Here is a 15,798-nt window from a genome sequence, read left to right as displayed (position 1 = left end):
CCCGACTCGAATTCGGTCCTCCCCTCGAAAGCCGCCGCAGAGTCAACATCATGCGTCTCGTACTACAGGAGGTCAAGACCGACGAGGAGTTTGTCCCGCTCATCGCCGCCCTGCGCGAAGGGTTCGCAAACCCGGACACGGCCGTCTGGCGACTCTTCATGGGCGACTGGAGGCCCGACGACCCTGCGGCGCGCGAGGCTGCTCTCGTGGAGGCCACGGAGAGGATGCGAGCCGAGCACCGCGCCGACCCGACGAGCACATGGCTCAAAGTCATCGACGACGAGACGGGGCAGATTGTCGCCGGCGGCCGGTGGAGTTTCTTCGAGAGGGGCGGCCCGAACCCGTACGACGGGCATCGGGAGGTCGAGGCGACGTGGTTCCCGGAGGGAGAGCCGCGGTGGGTTGCGAGTTTGCTGTTGAACAATTTTCTGGAGAGGGCTGTGAGGAATGCGAACCGGCCGCATGCGTGTGAGTTTGTCGCGGAAAGCGAATTCAGGTTTCACGTGGGATTCGCTTCGCAGACTGACGTCGGGATTACACCAGTTCTGAACATTTTGTTCACGATCCCGGAGTACCGACGCCGAGGCGCGGCGTCTCTCGTCATGGATTGGGGTGTTGGACGGGCTGATTGCGTGGGGTTGGACGTCTACATCGAGGCTAGCGAGGGCGGGAAGCCGCTGTATGAGAAGTATGGGTTTGAAGCCATCGAGGAGAGCTATTACGAGGTCGATGAGAGGAGACTACCACCGCCAAGGGATGTTGAGCTCCGAAGGGAGGCTGTGAAGCAGCTGTCGCCGTTCAGACGCTGGAGCATGCTTAGGAAGGCCAGAGGTTGAGGTGGTGATGTTGGTTGCGACGGTGGTTACGTTGCTTTCAACATACAGCCTGGTGAAGTTAGTGAGACGGATCAACTTTGTTATAGCCTATTTCTTAAGCATTAAGTTATCTTCTAAAATAAGACAGCATCCTCAATAATGTTAGTAGGCATTTCATCGGCATTACGCGCAGTTCGCCACATGAGCTCCTGGGCCCAGCTTCGCCATGTAATGCGAGCTACGAAGTGCAGACGATAAATGCGATCAGGGCAGGGTAGCATTGTCGGTTGGGGTTGAAGGATTTCTGTCGAAGAAATCATGATGACGTCCTCTGCCAAGATACCCTGTTCCTGGCATATCAGCCGCAACGTCGATCAGCCGCCGCGACTGCGCCTCTGGAGGCCGCGACGTACGTCACACCCGGCAAATGACTTCGTTGGCGACATCCGGATTGGCATTGCCATGGCAAGAATATCACTAATGCCAGGTCCCTGCAAGCGTAGTCATGGCCATCGCGATATCCGGCCGATGAAGCCGGCCCCGGAACCCCGGAGGACCACCGGCCGGTCCGGATGATGAATGGGGGCGTTTGTAGGGATAATGCAGCGCCATGAAGGCCCGGCCGTCTACGAGTTCTTGGCGCAGTGAGTAAAACCGCGATCAGAGTCAATTCCGTTAAAGTGCTGTCGGAAACATCACGAACAAGTTGACCAAAGGTAAAATAACAGATGGCTATTCAACCCCGCACTTCAACCGCATTCACAAGTGCCGAGGGTGGGAAGGGAAAGACCACATTCCCATTCTTGACGGGTGTCACGATCTCCAACCCTGGGCTTAGAGTGGCCTTTGCCTTTTTGGCCCGAACAAGTTAATCTTGTCACCTTCTGTGTCGGTCCCGAAAGGCGGCAAAGCACCGGCCACCGAAGGATTCCAGAAAATCAGAGCTTGGTCCGGCATGAAGGGAAACGCTACCGCGGCGGGCATGGCTGGGGAACGTGCGAGGACCGAGAGGGAGGGTTCTGTATCGATGATGGGCGATGGGTGATGGAATGTTGTGGTGTTGGGTCGGGGTCTATTTCAAGATATTCTTCAACGCCAGCCGCCTGGTGGAATGGAATTCGCCATGGAAGAAGGTCTGTTTAAGCCTCACGGGATGGGGGCGCGTATCCCACAGTTTTGTTTCTTCGCTAGAAGGAATGGTGGAGATTGCGATGTGGTGTCTGTTTTGTTTGATCGGCCGTGCGAGACGCAGGATACGACGAGGGGGGAAGGGGGCGGAAAAGGAAGCAAAATGTTTCTTCGATCTTGTTTCTTTGTTTGGACTAGGGGGTCGGAACTTTTTTTTCTTGATCTCGCTAGTTTGAACATCTGCACGTGAATATCGACTGAAGGGGTTGTTGCGTGCCTGAGCGTGGCCGGTTGACGAGCTGAGCAACTGAGGATCATTGGCGTTTCGATGTTTTGCCTTCCTGCTTTGTAGATCCTTGATGGTGCGGAATCGCTCAGGATCAAGGTAAGATTCAAACGGACGGGTTCTGTGACCGCACTTGGGGATATCAAAGTTCAGCTAGAGAATTGGTGGTGAGTTGGGTTGAGTGAGGGTGGCCACCCAGCTGAGAGGTGAAATGGTATTGTGAAAACAACGTTGGACATTAGATCATGACTTGCCCCGTCCCAAGTTGCATACCAACTTTATGGATGAAATACCTAGAGCTAAGGGATTGAGGAATGCAAAGACAATTTTGATTGTGCCGAGTTGACATCCGCACGCACGGGACAGCATTGAGCACAATTCATTCCAACAGTGAATTCCTCCCGTCTGGCCGCTGCAGAGTGCCAAAGTGCATCGGCCTGCAATGCGACTTCCAGGGTCCAGGAGCCCCAGCGCCCAGGGATGGCGGTACGTGCACCATGTACCCCGTAGAGAGCCCAGGCAGACGTACCTCTTGTGCGCTTCTACGTACCTACTGGAGGGCCGACCGGCGACCGGCACAAACGGGGGTCCTCAAGAGCCCAGAACGCAGCGCAGCTGCCGGACTGCGAAAAGAGCGCTGAGAGAAAGAGACCGGACTCTGGTGGCTGATTGCTTGCCGAGGGACGGGCTGACGAGCCGATGCATGGCAGGGCGGCCAGAGGTTGCTGTGAGTGGAGGAGTTGGAGGGGGAGCTGGTCAACTGATGATGGCTTCCATGTTCTGGCCACCGGCCACTGGAGCCAGCGGATACTGGATGCTGGGCTCTGTATGGGTTGACGGGGTCTCACAGCCCGAAAGACGAGGGAAAGTTGGACATGTCTCCCCCAACCTCCTCTAAATGTCGGCTCTGACTTTGTTGACGTCGCTTGCCGCGTCCGCGTCCGCGTCGGCTTCTGGTTCTGGTTTTCTTTTGGCTTTTCCCAGGGACCTGTGCTTGCCGCCTCCATCACGTTCCGTGGGCGTCGCTGGCTGATACCAAGGTTTTACTCTCCGTCATAACGGCCTGCAAGTCTGAGCCCGACCTCGTGGGAGCAAACACAATTCCTCAAGACCCAACGTGCCAACGCAAGGATCCCTCGTTGAACATTTCCTCCTCTTCGACATTCTCTGTGGTCCTGCAGTGCAGTGCTGCAGCGAAACCGACGGCTTTCTCTTTGCTCGATACCCTTTCGCAGTCATTTGGCTGCGCACTCACTCCACGGCCTACCTCCGGAGCCTACCGTACGGAGACGGCCTCTCTACCAATCGTGCCTGCAGTTCCTGACTCGGCCGTTCGCCTTCCTTTGACCGACTAGATTGCAAAGCGGCACAACTTCTGGCCCCCGCTTTTTCTCCTCCCGCGATAGGAGACACAATACAACACCGCATCAATATCAACACGACACAAGACGGACGCCTTCAGAGAGATCTACCCGCGCTGCTAGCTCTCAGCCACAAGCGCAGTTGCGTACTCACCTGCGACTTTGACAGCTCGACGTCCAACAAACCACCCCCGCGAAGAAAACGCCGCCGACGCCTCTCGACACTTCTTTTTTTGTTCCTCGATCCGGCAGCCTGCGCACACCTGCAAGGACCGGGTCCGTCCGTCTTCAACCATTTCATTCCGAGAGGTTCATGCGAGTTGTGCAAGCCAAGCAGCCTACCACGCAGTACACCGTCGCCTGTCAACATCGCTCCCTAGTCGCAACCCGGCCGCTCGCTCTCCTCGCTTGCAGGGGAACCTGGCTTCTCGCCCAAAGTCTCTCGCTCCCCTTTGTCCAAATCGACCGACCAGCGTTTTTCCCCTACCAGCGACTGAGACTCTGAGTCTGTCCTCCTCTCACTTCCCTCCCCAACGCCCTATCCGCACTCATTTTCCTGACCCAGGCCGCTTGCGACTCGGGGTGCTCCTAGCTCAAAAAAGGGTCCCTCCTCTTCGGTCACTGTTCACTGTTTGGGCCTTGCCAGTGTTGATCCATTCACATTCCCAGTACCAACGAGCCCGCAAACCCTGGCCCAAGCCTATCCCAGCGAGCAGAGCTTGTACCTCCCTACTGAAGCTGGGAGGCAAGAGATATTGCCCGTCCCACACGAAACATTAACGCATCATGCTAAGTCGTCACGCCGCCTCCACCTCAGACTACCCGTCTACCGCTCCGCGCCCAACGACGGACTTTGGAATGGACGGCTCTCAAACTCTACGCCATGCACATGGGCCCGCGAGCAGAGATCCAGCCGTCGATCCAACTTCCCCGAGCGCTACCCCCGGTGCTGCCATAAACACCAACCCGCCTACCCAACCCGAACCGTGTCGCATTAGTCCGTCTGCCGCCAACCGAAGCTTTCCAAGACTCCAGACTGGACACCAGAGGCAGCAATCTGTTCCAAACTTCCCCTCCACACGCACAAACTACTCTATTCCGCAGGTGACGCTCTCACCATCTACAGAGCGAGGGAGCGGCCGTCCCTCGTCGGTCACGATGCCTCTTACCGGAGACAACAGAAGTGGAAAGTCACCAGACGCCGCTCGAGGAGGTATACTGAGCGGTTGGTTGGGCGGCTCCGGATCTCCCAACAGCGCGGAAGGAACCAGTCCGACAACCCAGACGAACAAAATGAACGATGTCGACGCAGACGGAACGCCCTCGAGGTTGCAGAGGAGGGCGACAGCTGGCCAAACGTCAAAAGGAACTTCGCCAAATACCTCAAGATTCGCCTTCTTCAGCTCTCCGTTCGGGAAGAGTAACCAGGCTGCCCCCGACCCGAAGCAAGACGAGGAGCTGTTAAGCCTCAACATCCAAGAAGCCCTCTTCCCTCCGTCTTCACCGACACATCGGGACGCCTTCTCCCCTGCAGCGTTCAAGAACCTCGAGACTACGGCAATCGGCCTATTGACGAAATACCAAAACGCCTTCCAACGGCAGCATGCCACAATACAAGAGATGCGGGAAGAGAAGGACGCTCAGGAGGACGAGAACGAGGAAGCCGGCACACGAATTCAGCACCTAAAGGTTCAACTTGAGAACATGGCCTCCAAGGTCGCCGAGCAGGAGCAGTCCATGCAACAACTCATGGCGGAACTAGCGGCGGAGAAAAAGGCAAGGCAAGAGGAGCGTTTGATGAGCCAACGGGGCCGGCCTATTTCCGAGGGATCATCAATATCCGAAGACCTGGGTGTGGAGGAAGATCAGGCGAGGAGAAAGTGGAGAAAGAGTGCCGGGTTCGACACCGATGAGGAAAGCGTTGAGGACGCCAGCGTCTTCTCGAGATCACGAAGCCCGACCACCGCCGCGCCGAGCGTCTTTGAGGGTAACGATACGCCTCCCGCGCTCGCCAGGAGCAATACCGGCAATACCCTGGGCCCCCCGAAAGCGTCGCGGCCGGTTGCCCCAAAGACTCCGCAGCAGACGAGCGTGTTCCAGAAGTTGATGCGAGGTGTGACGGGCGACGCAAACCAACAAGCCGGCGCGACGTCATGTACGAACTGTCGCGGCCAGGACGAGCGGGCTGCGTGGGACACCGTCAGCCTACTGAGGGATGAGAACCGCGGCCTGAAGCACCGTGTTGCTGAGCTCGAAACGTGTGTGGATACTGCGTTGGACGTCGTGAACGGTCTTAGACTTGACTAAGAGAAAGAGGCGGATTTACATATACTTCTATAACGGCCCATTATCTGTTGGATTTTCATTGGCGTTTAGGGTTACGGAAACGGTTACGGGATAACACGGACGACGTGATACCAATGAGCTGGCATTATTGACGTTTGGCGATATACGGCATATACCTCTCTAACGTATGAGCTAGGTGTAGAGAATCAAGCACTTGTTGAGTACTTACACGGCTGCGTGTTGCATGATGTTAGCGAGGCGAAGGAAAGTATTTTTGCAATCAAAGGGGAAAAAAAACCTACATCTGACAGCTCTTGGACAACGTCACAAGACGTTACAGACCTCGACTTGTCAGAAGCTTGGACTGAGCAGAAGCTGTGATGGGATGGGATGATGTGTTGAAACGGGTGTCTGTGCAACGACGTGCGAAAGGGACGACAAACGTTTCTCGACGGGACATGCTGTCCGTTTAAGTACATTATTCCACTGGCAGTTCGGAGTAGGTCGGTTGTTGAGGAGGGAGCATTTGCTGCGTGGTAATACGAGCTTAGTGAGATGGCTGAGGCACCTTGATGACTGAAAACTTAATTCCAACCTGTAGATGCGGCGGAGTGTGTTCGCCCATGCAGGAACCGTCTTACAGGACGAATAACCATATGGTTCGGTGGGCGGGGGCGGCACACTGGTTCTGGCGGGGGCGGCACACTTCACAGGCTGACGCACCTGGAGGTCGGTCTATTGCTAGATGCATTTACGATAATGATGATACCAGTCTTTGTGAGTGTGTCTAATGTGCCCTCAATGCTCGCTTTTCAAAGATTTGGGGACTTTACGATAACCCTGCTAGCGCTCGCGCTCAAGTAGATACCCGCTTGGTAGTCTAAGTAGTTCTAAGCAAACACATCCTGTGAGGATGAGAGCCGTACAGGTTTGAAGCAAGCAAATATGTCATACTGGTACGCACTGACTGTTCGATTCTCATCGCAGCTAATACAAAACCACAAGATTGATAGGTAGCTTCTATGGTTTGAGCATGAATGTTCAAGGGCTGACTGCCTCGCATAGCCTCTAGATATAAACCAGCGAGCCCGGAAAGGTGCCGCCGTGGTTTGGCGACGAATGCATACAGAACGCCTTCTGTTTTGAGAGGGGGCATTCGGGCATGATCTTAGACCAGAGCTTTGAATGCTTCGATCGCAAAGCACACCGTCCAACCACACCATTGCCTCTTCAGTCTCAACATCACGGCACCTTCGGAGTCATATTCGGCAGTGTTCTTGATCGCGGGAATACAATTCGTCTTCGTCTACACCCTTCCAGCGAGCCGGTCTGCCGACTCGAGAGGTAAATGTACAGCGGAGCAACTCCCCTCCGTCTCGCTTCCCCTCCAAGCCGCCCTTCTAGTGGTGGTCGTTGCCGTGGCTGTCGCCGTGGTGGTGGTCATCGGCCAGGAAGAAGTACTCGTACGCGCAGTAGCCGGCGAAAGCGACGGTCGCAATGCCCAGGCCGGGGAAGGATCCCTTGAATCGGTTGAACCTCGTGAAGGGGCCCTTGTATCTCCACGACTCTCTGTATCTCGACCGTCAGCGGTTGTCCAAAGATCGCAAGCACCCGCATGCCAGTGGTTTGCACTAACGCTCTCTCCCAAGGATCGTATCTGGGCTGTCCGGCGGCCTCCTTGAAGGCTCTCATGTCGAAGCCGGTGACATTGGGCTTCGGGCCGTGGGCGGCCCTGAGTATCCTATGGTCGGAGGGAGTCCGTTAGTCGTCTGGTCTCGAATGCACCAAGTCAATTGAGCTCTTTGGAAGGGGCATACCTCGATGGCTGCATGATTGCTGTGTGAATGTCGTCTCGCCGTACAACAATGGACGGTTCGGGGTTGTGGTCAGTCGAGTTGGAAGGAAGCTGATTGGAGATCTTTGAGATGTTGTCGTCGGAAAGTCCCGCGGGTACGTACCTGTCTGGCTCGGGGCCCCGCACAGACCACCCCTCCGTCCATGGTCAACTCAGCAAGCCTTTGGGCTCGTAGACACACATTCTGTCCCTAAAACCGAGCTCAGCCAGACGTATCTTTACCCAGCGCCCATCGCATAGCACGACTCAGAACGAACGAAACAGACATCAATCGTCGCAACGATACCGAAGCACGCGCAGAATCGAACCTTTTGGACGACGCACCTCACCCACCGAGACCAAGTTCCGACGACCGGCGGCGGAGAACAAAGGCGCTCTTCTGCTGCCAGCCCCCGTACCTCCTCAACCCCAGACGCAAATGCAGGGCCGTGGATCGTCCACAACCCCTCAGAGACCGACGAAACATCGTTCGACATCGCGGTAGACTCGCAACACTTCATATATAACTTGAAGCCCCTTCTCGGGAGGCATATTCTGGCATGCCGCCACCGATCCCTAGGTTCCCTGGCGGGCCCAACACCATATCGCCTTACCACCAGCAGTTCCCCTCCCACGCCGCCCAAGGCCATGCCGCGAACCATGGGCCTCCCCTCGGCGGCAATCCCTCCTACCTCAACGCCAACGCCCAGATCAGCCCCTTTTCTACGAACGGAAATGTTCTCGGCGGCACTCCAGGTCTAAACGGCGGCTTCCCCCTCGGCGCCGACAACAGCCTCAGCAGCCACGCTGCGCGCATGAGCTTCCACGCCGCGAACTTGCAGCAGCAACCGCACGGCCAGCCGCAGCACAACTTTGGGCTCGACCATGGCGGTGCGCCGGCGCGAACGACCCAGAACAAGGGAAGGATACGTGAGGTCTGGAAGCATAACCTTGTCGAGGAGATGGCCGTATTGAGGGAGCTCGTCGACAAGTACCCGTATATTGCCATGGTTAGCTGAGACTCAGCCCCCGAGACTCGGGAAGACCAAAACTGACGACTGTCAATCGTAGGATACCGAATTTCCAGGCGTGGTGTCACGGCCGATGGGCTCTTTCAGGGGGAAGAGCGATTACCACTACCAGTGCCTGCGCACCAACGTTGATATGCTCAAAGTCATCCAGATCGGGCTGACACTGTTTAACGAAGACGGCGAAACGCCTCCTGCGCGACCAAATTCGACTCAAGACATTGAACTAGGTGCCGCGGGCAAAAGGGCCGCGTCGCAAGGTCCCTTCCCCTATGCCTGGCAGTTCAACTTCAAATTCTCCGTCAAGGACGACATGTACAACGAGAAATCGATCGAATCATTATCGAGCGCGGGCATCGACTTTGCTCTCCTCGAGAGAGACGGTATCGACCCTCACGAATTCGCCTCCCTCCTCATCCCGTCCGGTCTCGTCTGCTTCGACAACGTAAAGTGGATCTCCTTCCACGGTGGCTACGATTTCGGGTACCTCACCAAGCTCCTCACCTGCAACGACCTTCCCAACGACGAAGCGGACTTCGATGGAGTCATGAAGAAGTACTTCCCGTCAGCTTATGATGTCAAGCACCTTATGAAGCATGCCATACGACTGCACAACTCGGGACTTCTCACCCCTAGCGACCCCAGCAGCGCCGACATCCTCCAAAAATTCGAGCACAAGTCTGGTCTCGAGAACATTGCCGATTCCCTCAAGATCAAGCGTGTGGGCAACGCGCATCAGGCCGGTTCCGACTCTCTGCTCACGGGCAAGGTCTTCTTCCAGATGCGCGACAAAATCTTTAACGGAGAGATCCCCGAAGAGCACGTCGGCAAGGTGTGGGGTCTCGGCATTCCGGACCTCTTGGTGCTCGAACGGCTGCCGTTTGGTAACAACGCCGGCAACCAGGACCAGTCGCACCAGGGACCCAACGGCCAGCAGAACGGCGGGCCAAGCACGCCCAACACTGCTAGCGTCGGCCTTGTGAGCACACCCGCCGCGCAATCCCACAACACCAACGGCCTATCGATGGGCCCGATGACACCGGGTGGGGGCGGCGGCGTGTTCGGTAACTTTGCCTTTGCAGGCAGAAGTTAGGGAGTTAAGCCTCCGGACGCCCATTACTATTACCACACTGGGATACTTTAGGGTTCTGGCGCGTGTTGTACCCTGAGACTGGCCATGGTGACTTGTTCTCAGGGGCACAACCTCGCTGGGTTTGGTTTTGCATAATATTTCTTCTATCTTGAAGGTCCACGGGCTGTTATCCACTCTTTATGTCGAACAAGCTCAGCCTCGGGAGTACATCTAGTTTGAGGCGGGTTCCAGAGGGGTGAGCAACATCCTTCTGGGCTCGTTTCGTCTTTTTCGGTCAAACGTCTTTGTGTGCGCGGACTCGATATGGAGTTGGGATTCGGGAAGGTCCTGGTTTCATGAATCACGTCAGAAAAAAAAGGGAAAACGAGCACGGCTGTTGGAAACCTGGGTTGGACCAAGGAGTGGGGCGGTGTTCATGGTTTTCTTTCATTTCAAGGAAAGGGGGGAAACACACAAACACACTGACACACAAATAACAAACGCCATCGAGGACGTTGATGGATGGAAAGCTATATATGCATTACCAGCCTGGAAAGTGAACCCAGCTTGCGGTGCTGGAAGGGTCAAGGAAGGAAATCGGGCTGTCACCAACTAAAGAAGGAAGAAGACACAGCGGGATTGAGAGAGAGCGAGATAAGAGAGGACGAGCGTATAAAACTTCTCTTAATCATGTACTGTATTGTCAATACCTGGATCAAACGGTGGGGTTGGGGGAATGACTGCAATTAAAACGCGTGTTTAGTTGTTCACAGTGCTGCTGCTGATGATGTATCCTGATTCGGTCCGTCTGCGAAAGACGTATGACGGTGACTACACTTTTGATTTAACGGGTGTTTTTTGATTGGATTTGTCTAGACACACTCTGGTACAACTGTACTTCTTCGATTGAAACCTGCCTGGCTTCTAAGAAATTTCCAAGAAAAAAAAGGGGGACGCTGCGCCTGAAACTCCAAACCCATTTGAAATGACCTTTTACGCTGTAACAAAGAGACCTGCAACCTGGTGAAGGCATAATGATGTGGTACACACAACGAGGAGGACAAACGCCGTTTCGTCCCTCTCGAAGGAGCGCAGATTGCTCATGTAATGAAGACCTTCTTGAGCTTGTCCACCGAGTAGATATCGCCGGTCCTCAGATCCTTGACCTGGTCCGGCGGGAGGCCCGATTTCTTGGCGTAGTCTTCCAGACGCTCCTTGCCGTAGGCGCGGCTGTTGGGGAGGAGCAGCAGGTCGTGCTCGACGTAGCTCTTGGTGTGGTGCGCGTACGGGACGTTGCGCGCGAGGTCGTTGAGCTCGGTGGAGCAGATGGGGCACACGGACTGGGTGCCTGCCGTCGCGGAGGCGTTAGTGGCGGTGTTTGCGTCTGAGGGGGCGACGTGGGACGAGTTTGCCGAGTGGCAGGCCGGCGTCTTGAGGGCGGACAGGCCGGAGGAGAGGGCGATGTGGAGGAGCGGGAAGGACGGGAGGGCGAGGAGGGAGTTGTGGGTGCGGGTGAAGAGGTCCGCGAGGGTGTTCCAGCGGTCTGGGCTGTAGAGGTCGGAGTAGACTGCGTTGGCGGCGTTCGGTGGGTACGCGAGGAGGCCGAAGGCTTTGCGGAGCTCTTCTGGGTAGGTCGCCTTGAACGGGACCAAGTATCTCTTCGCGTGGGCGATTGCCTCGAGCAGCTTTGGTTGGGACTGGGTGCGGACTAGTTCGATGTATTGTTGGAACCGGAGCATGAATTCGAGGTTGCTCTGACATGGTTCGTTAGCATTATTGGAGGGGGCTGGTGGCTGAGGGAGAGAACGTACATCCATCTTTCTCAGTTCCTTTTTGTTATCCTGGCACCATGCAAGAGCTTCTACGACGCTTCCATTTCGCAACGCCTCCTGGATCCGACTCATTTGTACAAAGGTCTCCACGTCCACGAGGTCATCCATGCCGCGCTCCGCTGTCAGGGCTTTAGCGGACTCGTTGTAGCCGTGCCGCAAGAGGTAGTCGACCAGCAGACGATCCAGCCGCGCGCGGCTCCACGCTTCATACTTGACGTCGTCGACGGAGTGCATGCCATACAGGTCGCCGAGATGTGAGATCCTGGCGCCGGCCTGGCGGGTCAGATGGGCCTCCTCGTCGGCATGGGCGGTGAGTTTCCGTTTTACGCCGCGCATGCGGGCGATCATTGTGTCGAGGTTCTTGAGGACATCGTCGGGGGAGGCGCGGCCGTTGACAGAGGCGGTGGCTGTCTCTTTGAGTAGGGACTTGATTGCTGTCGAGTCCTTCTCGACTGTGAAGTGGGCTTGACGGAAGTTCTTGCGGAGGAGTTCGTAGGGGAGGCGGAGGAGGGGTTGGTCCTGGTGTCATGGGTTAGTCCAGATCGAGACGGGAGGGCAAGGAGGTGGCACGGACGAGGAGGAGGTGGTCTTGGTGTTTGATTATTGAATGTTCGTGGTCTGCCATATTGGAGCTTCGAGAGGATTGCTCTCGCGGGGTTCAATGGCGAGTTGGAAAGTTATTGGTGAAAGGCCTCCTCGGCGGAGGGGTGTTGGTCGTCGGCGCTGTGGCTTCGGGAATTCGGGAGATGGGATTGAGTGGAAGCTGGGAGCACAGATGCACTGATACGGCGCCAACGACGTTGACGTTATCCGGGCCGATGTCAATGTGGCGGGGCCAGGGTGGCTGTTTAGATATATGAAAGTTGACCTTGGAGCGGGAAGTTTTCAAGCAAGTTTCATGGGCTGGGTTAGTTTCGTTCACTGATCAAGACGTCAAACTCGCTCGTCAACTTCTCCTGCCAGGACGTCATTCACAGCTTGCTCTCGTGCTTCACTTCCGATGCTTCATCTCCAACCCCACAAGTGACGGACTGCTATCTGTGCACAGACCATGTCTGTGGCTCGCACCCGCTTACATAAGGCCGAGGTCCCTGAAGCTTTCTGGAGCCCCACCTCCCGTCTCTCGTAAGCACCCCAGTCACCGTCGTGATCACTGGTGGTAGAATGAAGCAGGTAACACACGAACGAGGCGACGACTCACAACGGTCGAGACTATCTTGGCCGATGCAGACGCTGTGCTCGTCTTCAAAGTGGAATGTCTCACAACCCATCAGTCACTTGATTCATGCTGGCAGCCCACGGCGGCATCAGGTGATTGGCGAGGCTCGGCATTTCCTGACGCGCCAGGCGATGGTTGGGTGCACTGTACCGAAGCCAGAGGCTAACAAACCCACACTCCTCAGACCGGTCGGAGCTACCCCTGCTATGCGGTGCTGTCGTAGCTTGCTGCTGGCCCGTAGCCCGTACGGATAGCTTCGGCCGTGCTGTGTGTTGTACTAACAAGTCGCGGGTGACGATAAGGCGCGTCGTCGATAAGACGCGACAAGCATCACTTGCATGTCTCTCGGTCGGGGAGTCTGCTGTAGCGTGTGCCCCTCTGAAGAAACGGGATTGGATCGGGGCAGTCGCGGAAGGAGTACGCTGGCACCCACAGGCCAGCCGGGCGCCTGGGGGGTGTGGCTTTCGGCCTGCTGATTGGCCATGTCCGAAATGCTGCCTCAGGCCTGCATCCTTCCTCGCTCTCAAGCGTATTTATCTCCAGCCTCACCCACTTTGCACGTGTTCACCCTCTTCCTCTGCCGCGTGACCAGAGCTTCCCGCCGTCGTTGCGCTGCTGCTCCCCCCCAAATCGACAAGCCCGACTCAACCACCCCGACCTGCTCTTGCCCAGGAATTAAAAGAGTAGCGCAAGCCTGCAGTTCGTCTCGAACTACTGAAGATTCTTTTCAAGAATTGCATTTCGCGTGAAGTTTCTCGACTCGTCCTCGAGAGTTTTCGACCTGAACCTCGACACTTACAACGGTACAACCGGCCCCATCCGGAGCGAAAGGGCCCCCCAGCTGCCGCACCCGCCGCCGCGCGATATCACGAGTTTGATCACGCCGCCAACACGTGAACTCCAGCAAAACCCGTGATCTGGAGCTCCCTCCCTACACCGCCCAGACCACGCTGCGAAGCACATGATCTAGAGGTATGCGACCTGTCCCATTTTTCCTGACGATCTTCCTCTCTGCCCTATCGCTTCTCTCAGTCACACGGCCAATGCAACGCGCAGGCCTGCCCTTCTCTGAGGGCGCGTCTGTCGCTGTCGCTTGCGCTATTTTCTGGAATGAAGCCCATCCTCTGCGACGCGCATCGCGATGTTTTTCCCAACCACAATCAAGCGATTGATCTTGAGAAATCCTCTCAAGAACTGATGAATGATACAAATCTATCATGAGAGGAAGAACCACTACCTGTGCTCCTATATCTACTGCTCCTCTACGTGAGATGCACGGTCTGAAGGACTGAATGCCCTCAAAATGCCTGCTACGCCTGCCTCCCTTCAGCTCATTCATAGTCTCACTCGACAATGCTCTTTGGTCGACAAGACCTGAGCGTTAAAGCAGGAACGTCAACTCAAAGGGCAAGTGCTCTCATCATTCTTGCACTAGGCTGGCTGTCGTCTTCCTTCCGGATTCTGCAGCCGCAGTGAATTTCGTCTCACCTTCCGTCCAGAGTGCCTCGTCTCACCTTTTCCCCCATTGGCACCTCCTCTTGCTTCCCATCCCGGTGCAGTCAGATTTTTCGATGCTAACAACCTCGTCAGCCTCATCAACCAACCTTGGGCGCTGATTAAAACTCTGAATTGTAGACGCTTGTCTAGGATTACCATCAACCACCTCTTCGTCCAACGAAAACTTTGGTGGCCTCCTCACCCCATAAGTACGATGGCCGAAGTCCTCAGCGACCACCCAGACCTGTCTGAGCTGGCTCAGTCACCCTCTCCTGGTCAGAAGCGCAAGCGTGACATGTCGGAGTCTACGAGTCCTGGCCGTGGCAAGCGCACCAGCGCCGGACCTGATGCAGACACCACTGCCTTCATTGAGAATGCCATCGAGGCCGCCAACGCCGCCGCCGCTAATGGCGTTAATGTCGCCGACTTCAGCGCCCTCCAGCAAGCCGCTGCCGCCGAGCACTCCGAGGCCGCCGACCCGGCCAATGCGTCCAGCACCGCGGCTGCCGCTCTTGGGATGTATCCCACTCTCCACGTTCCGCCCACTACTGAAGAGCAATTCGCTGCTCAGGCCGCCAATGAGCCTCCTCACCAGGATCACTTCCCTTCCCCTGATGGACTCATGTCATCACTGCCGAACGTTCCTCAGCCTACCAATGGAGTGCAGGGTGTGCCTCAACCACCTCATCAGACACATCAGCCTCCTCCACCCCAGCCGCCTCAACATCGCTACTCCACCGGATCTGCCAGTACATCAGCCAAGAAACCCGATGTTGGCTCGGAGGAGTGGCACAAGATGCGCAAGGACAACCACAAAGAGGGTGAGCACGCCTAACTTTACTTGTTGAACGTACACTAACATGTGGACAGTGGAGCGCCGTCGTCGTGAGACGATCAATGAGGGCATTAATGAACTCGCCAAGATCGTGCCCAACTGCGAGAAGAACAAGGGATCTATCCTCCAGCGCGCCGTCACATTCATCAACCAGCTCAAGGAGAACGAGAACCAGAACATCGAGAAGTGGACTCTGGAGAAGCTGTTGACGGAGCAAGCTATAGCAGAGCTCAGTGCATCCAACGACAAGCTCAAGCAAGAGTGTGAACGTCTCTATAAGGAACTAGAGACGTGGAAACGCGTTGCTCAGAATGCTGGTCTTTCGTACCCTCAGGCGAATAAGGATGAGCCAGCTGCCGCAACTTAGAAGGTCAAGGCCGACAGCTCCCAGCCTCGCACTCAGCCGCGCCCTACCGCCAAGCAGGCCTTTTTACCTGACACGACTTCGGAGGTCTCGGGCAGAAGTCATGAGTCTCCCGAAGTCAAGTCTAGCTCATCTCCGACACCTCGCAACGTTCCCTCTAATTCCGTCGACGGTCATCGGGTTGGCAGTGTTGAGCCTCCCAATAGACTCCCTACCCAGCACCAAACCTCGATTTCCCTTC

The 15,798-nt window shown here is 56.1% G+C and overlaps 7 protein-coding genes across 7 annotated transcripts; 5 read left to right on the top strand and 2 right to left on the bottom strand.

Annotated features, from left to right (window-relative positions):
- Positions 1–50: 50 nt before the first annotated feature.
- On the top strand, positions 51–836 carry CGGC5_v007624 (uncharacterized protein; the record flags this gene model as incomplete). The annotated part of the gene is made up of 2 exons (XM_032034330.1): positions 51–468; positions 544–836. The coding sequence occupies 2 exons, from the start codon at positions 51–53 to the stop codon at positions 834–836; spliced, it is 711 nt and encodes a 236-aa protein (XP_031886814.1).
- A 3,912-nt stretch (positions 837–4,748) lies between these two features.
- Positions 4,749–5,897, top strand: CGGC5_v007623 (uncharacterized protein; the record flags this gene model as incomplete). Its single annotated transcript, XM_032034329.1, has 1 exon — positions 4,749–5,897. The coding sequence occupies one exon, from the start codon at positions 4,749–4,751 to the stop codon at positions 5,895–5,897; it is 1,149 nt and encodes a 382-aa protein (XP_031886815.1).
- Positions 5,898–7,276: 1,379 nt separating this feature from the next.
- On the bottom strand, positions 7,277–7,707 carry CGGC5_v007622 (uncharacterized protein; the record flags this gene model as incomplete). Its single annotated transcript, XM_032034327.1, has 3 exons — positions 7,277–7,445; positions 7,513–7,617; positions 7,694–7,707. 3 exons carry the CDS (start codon positions 7,705–7,707, stop codon positions 7,277–7,279), a joined length of 288 nt encoding a protein of 95 aa, XP_031886643.1.
- Positions 7,708–8,270: 563 nt separating this feature from the next.
- Positions 8,271–9,831, top strand: Cnot7 (CCR4-NOT transcription complex subunit 7; the record flags this gene model as incomplete). The annotated part of the gene is made up of 2 exons (XM_032034326.1): positions 8,271–8,720; positions 8,782–9,831. 2 exons carry the CDS (start codon positions 8,271–8,273, stop codon positions 9,829–9,831), a joined length of 1,500 nt encoding a protein of 499 aa, XP_031886642.1.
- Positions 9,832–10,910: 1,079 nt separating this feature from the next.
- FYV10 lies at positions 10,911–12,267 on the bottom strand (the record flags this gene model as incomplete). The annotated part of the gene is made up of 3 exons (XM_032034325.1): positions 10,911–11,564; positions 11,622–12,161; positions 12,217–12,267. The coding sequence occupies 3 exons, from the start codon at positions 12,265–12,267 to the stop codon at positions 10,911–10,913; spliced, it is 1,245 nt and encodes a 414-aa protein (XP_031886641.1).
- A 1,085-nt stretch (positions 12,268–13,352) lies between these two features.
- CGGC5_v007619 (uncharacterized protein) lies at positions 13,353–14,481 on the top strand (the record flags this gene model as incomplete). Its single annotated transcript, XM_066151879.1, has 4 exons — positions 13,353–13,390; positions 13,594–13,664; positions 13,766–13,833; positions 14,452–14,481. The coding sequence occupies 4 exons, from the start codon at positions 13,353–13,355 to the stop codon at positions 14,479–14,481; spliced, it is 207 nt and encodes a 68-aa protein (XP_066008696.1).
- Positions 14,482–14,572: 91 nt separating this feature from the next.
- On the top strand, positions 14,573–15,560 carry CBF1 (Transcriptional regulator CBF1; the record flags this gene model as incomplete). The annotated part of the gene is made up of 2 exons (XM_032034323.1): positions 14,573–15,179; positions 15,229–15,560. 2 exons carry the CDS (start codon positions 14,573–14,575, stop codon positions 15,558–15,560), a joined length of 939 nt encoding a protein of 312 aa, XP_031886639.1.
- Positions 15,561–15,798: the final 238 nt, after the last annotated feature.

The sequence above is a fragment of the Colletotrichum fructicola genome (assembly GCF_000319635.2).
Source record: "Colletotrichum fructicola Nara gc5 chromosome Unknown KSG_Nara_v1_contig04, whole genome shotgun sequence".
Lineage (NCBI taxonomy): Eukaryota > Fungi > Ascomycota > Sordariomycetes > Glomerellales > Glomerellaceae > Colletotrichum > Colletotrichum fructicola.
This window is presented reverse-complemented; position numbering and strand designations above follow the sequence as displayed.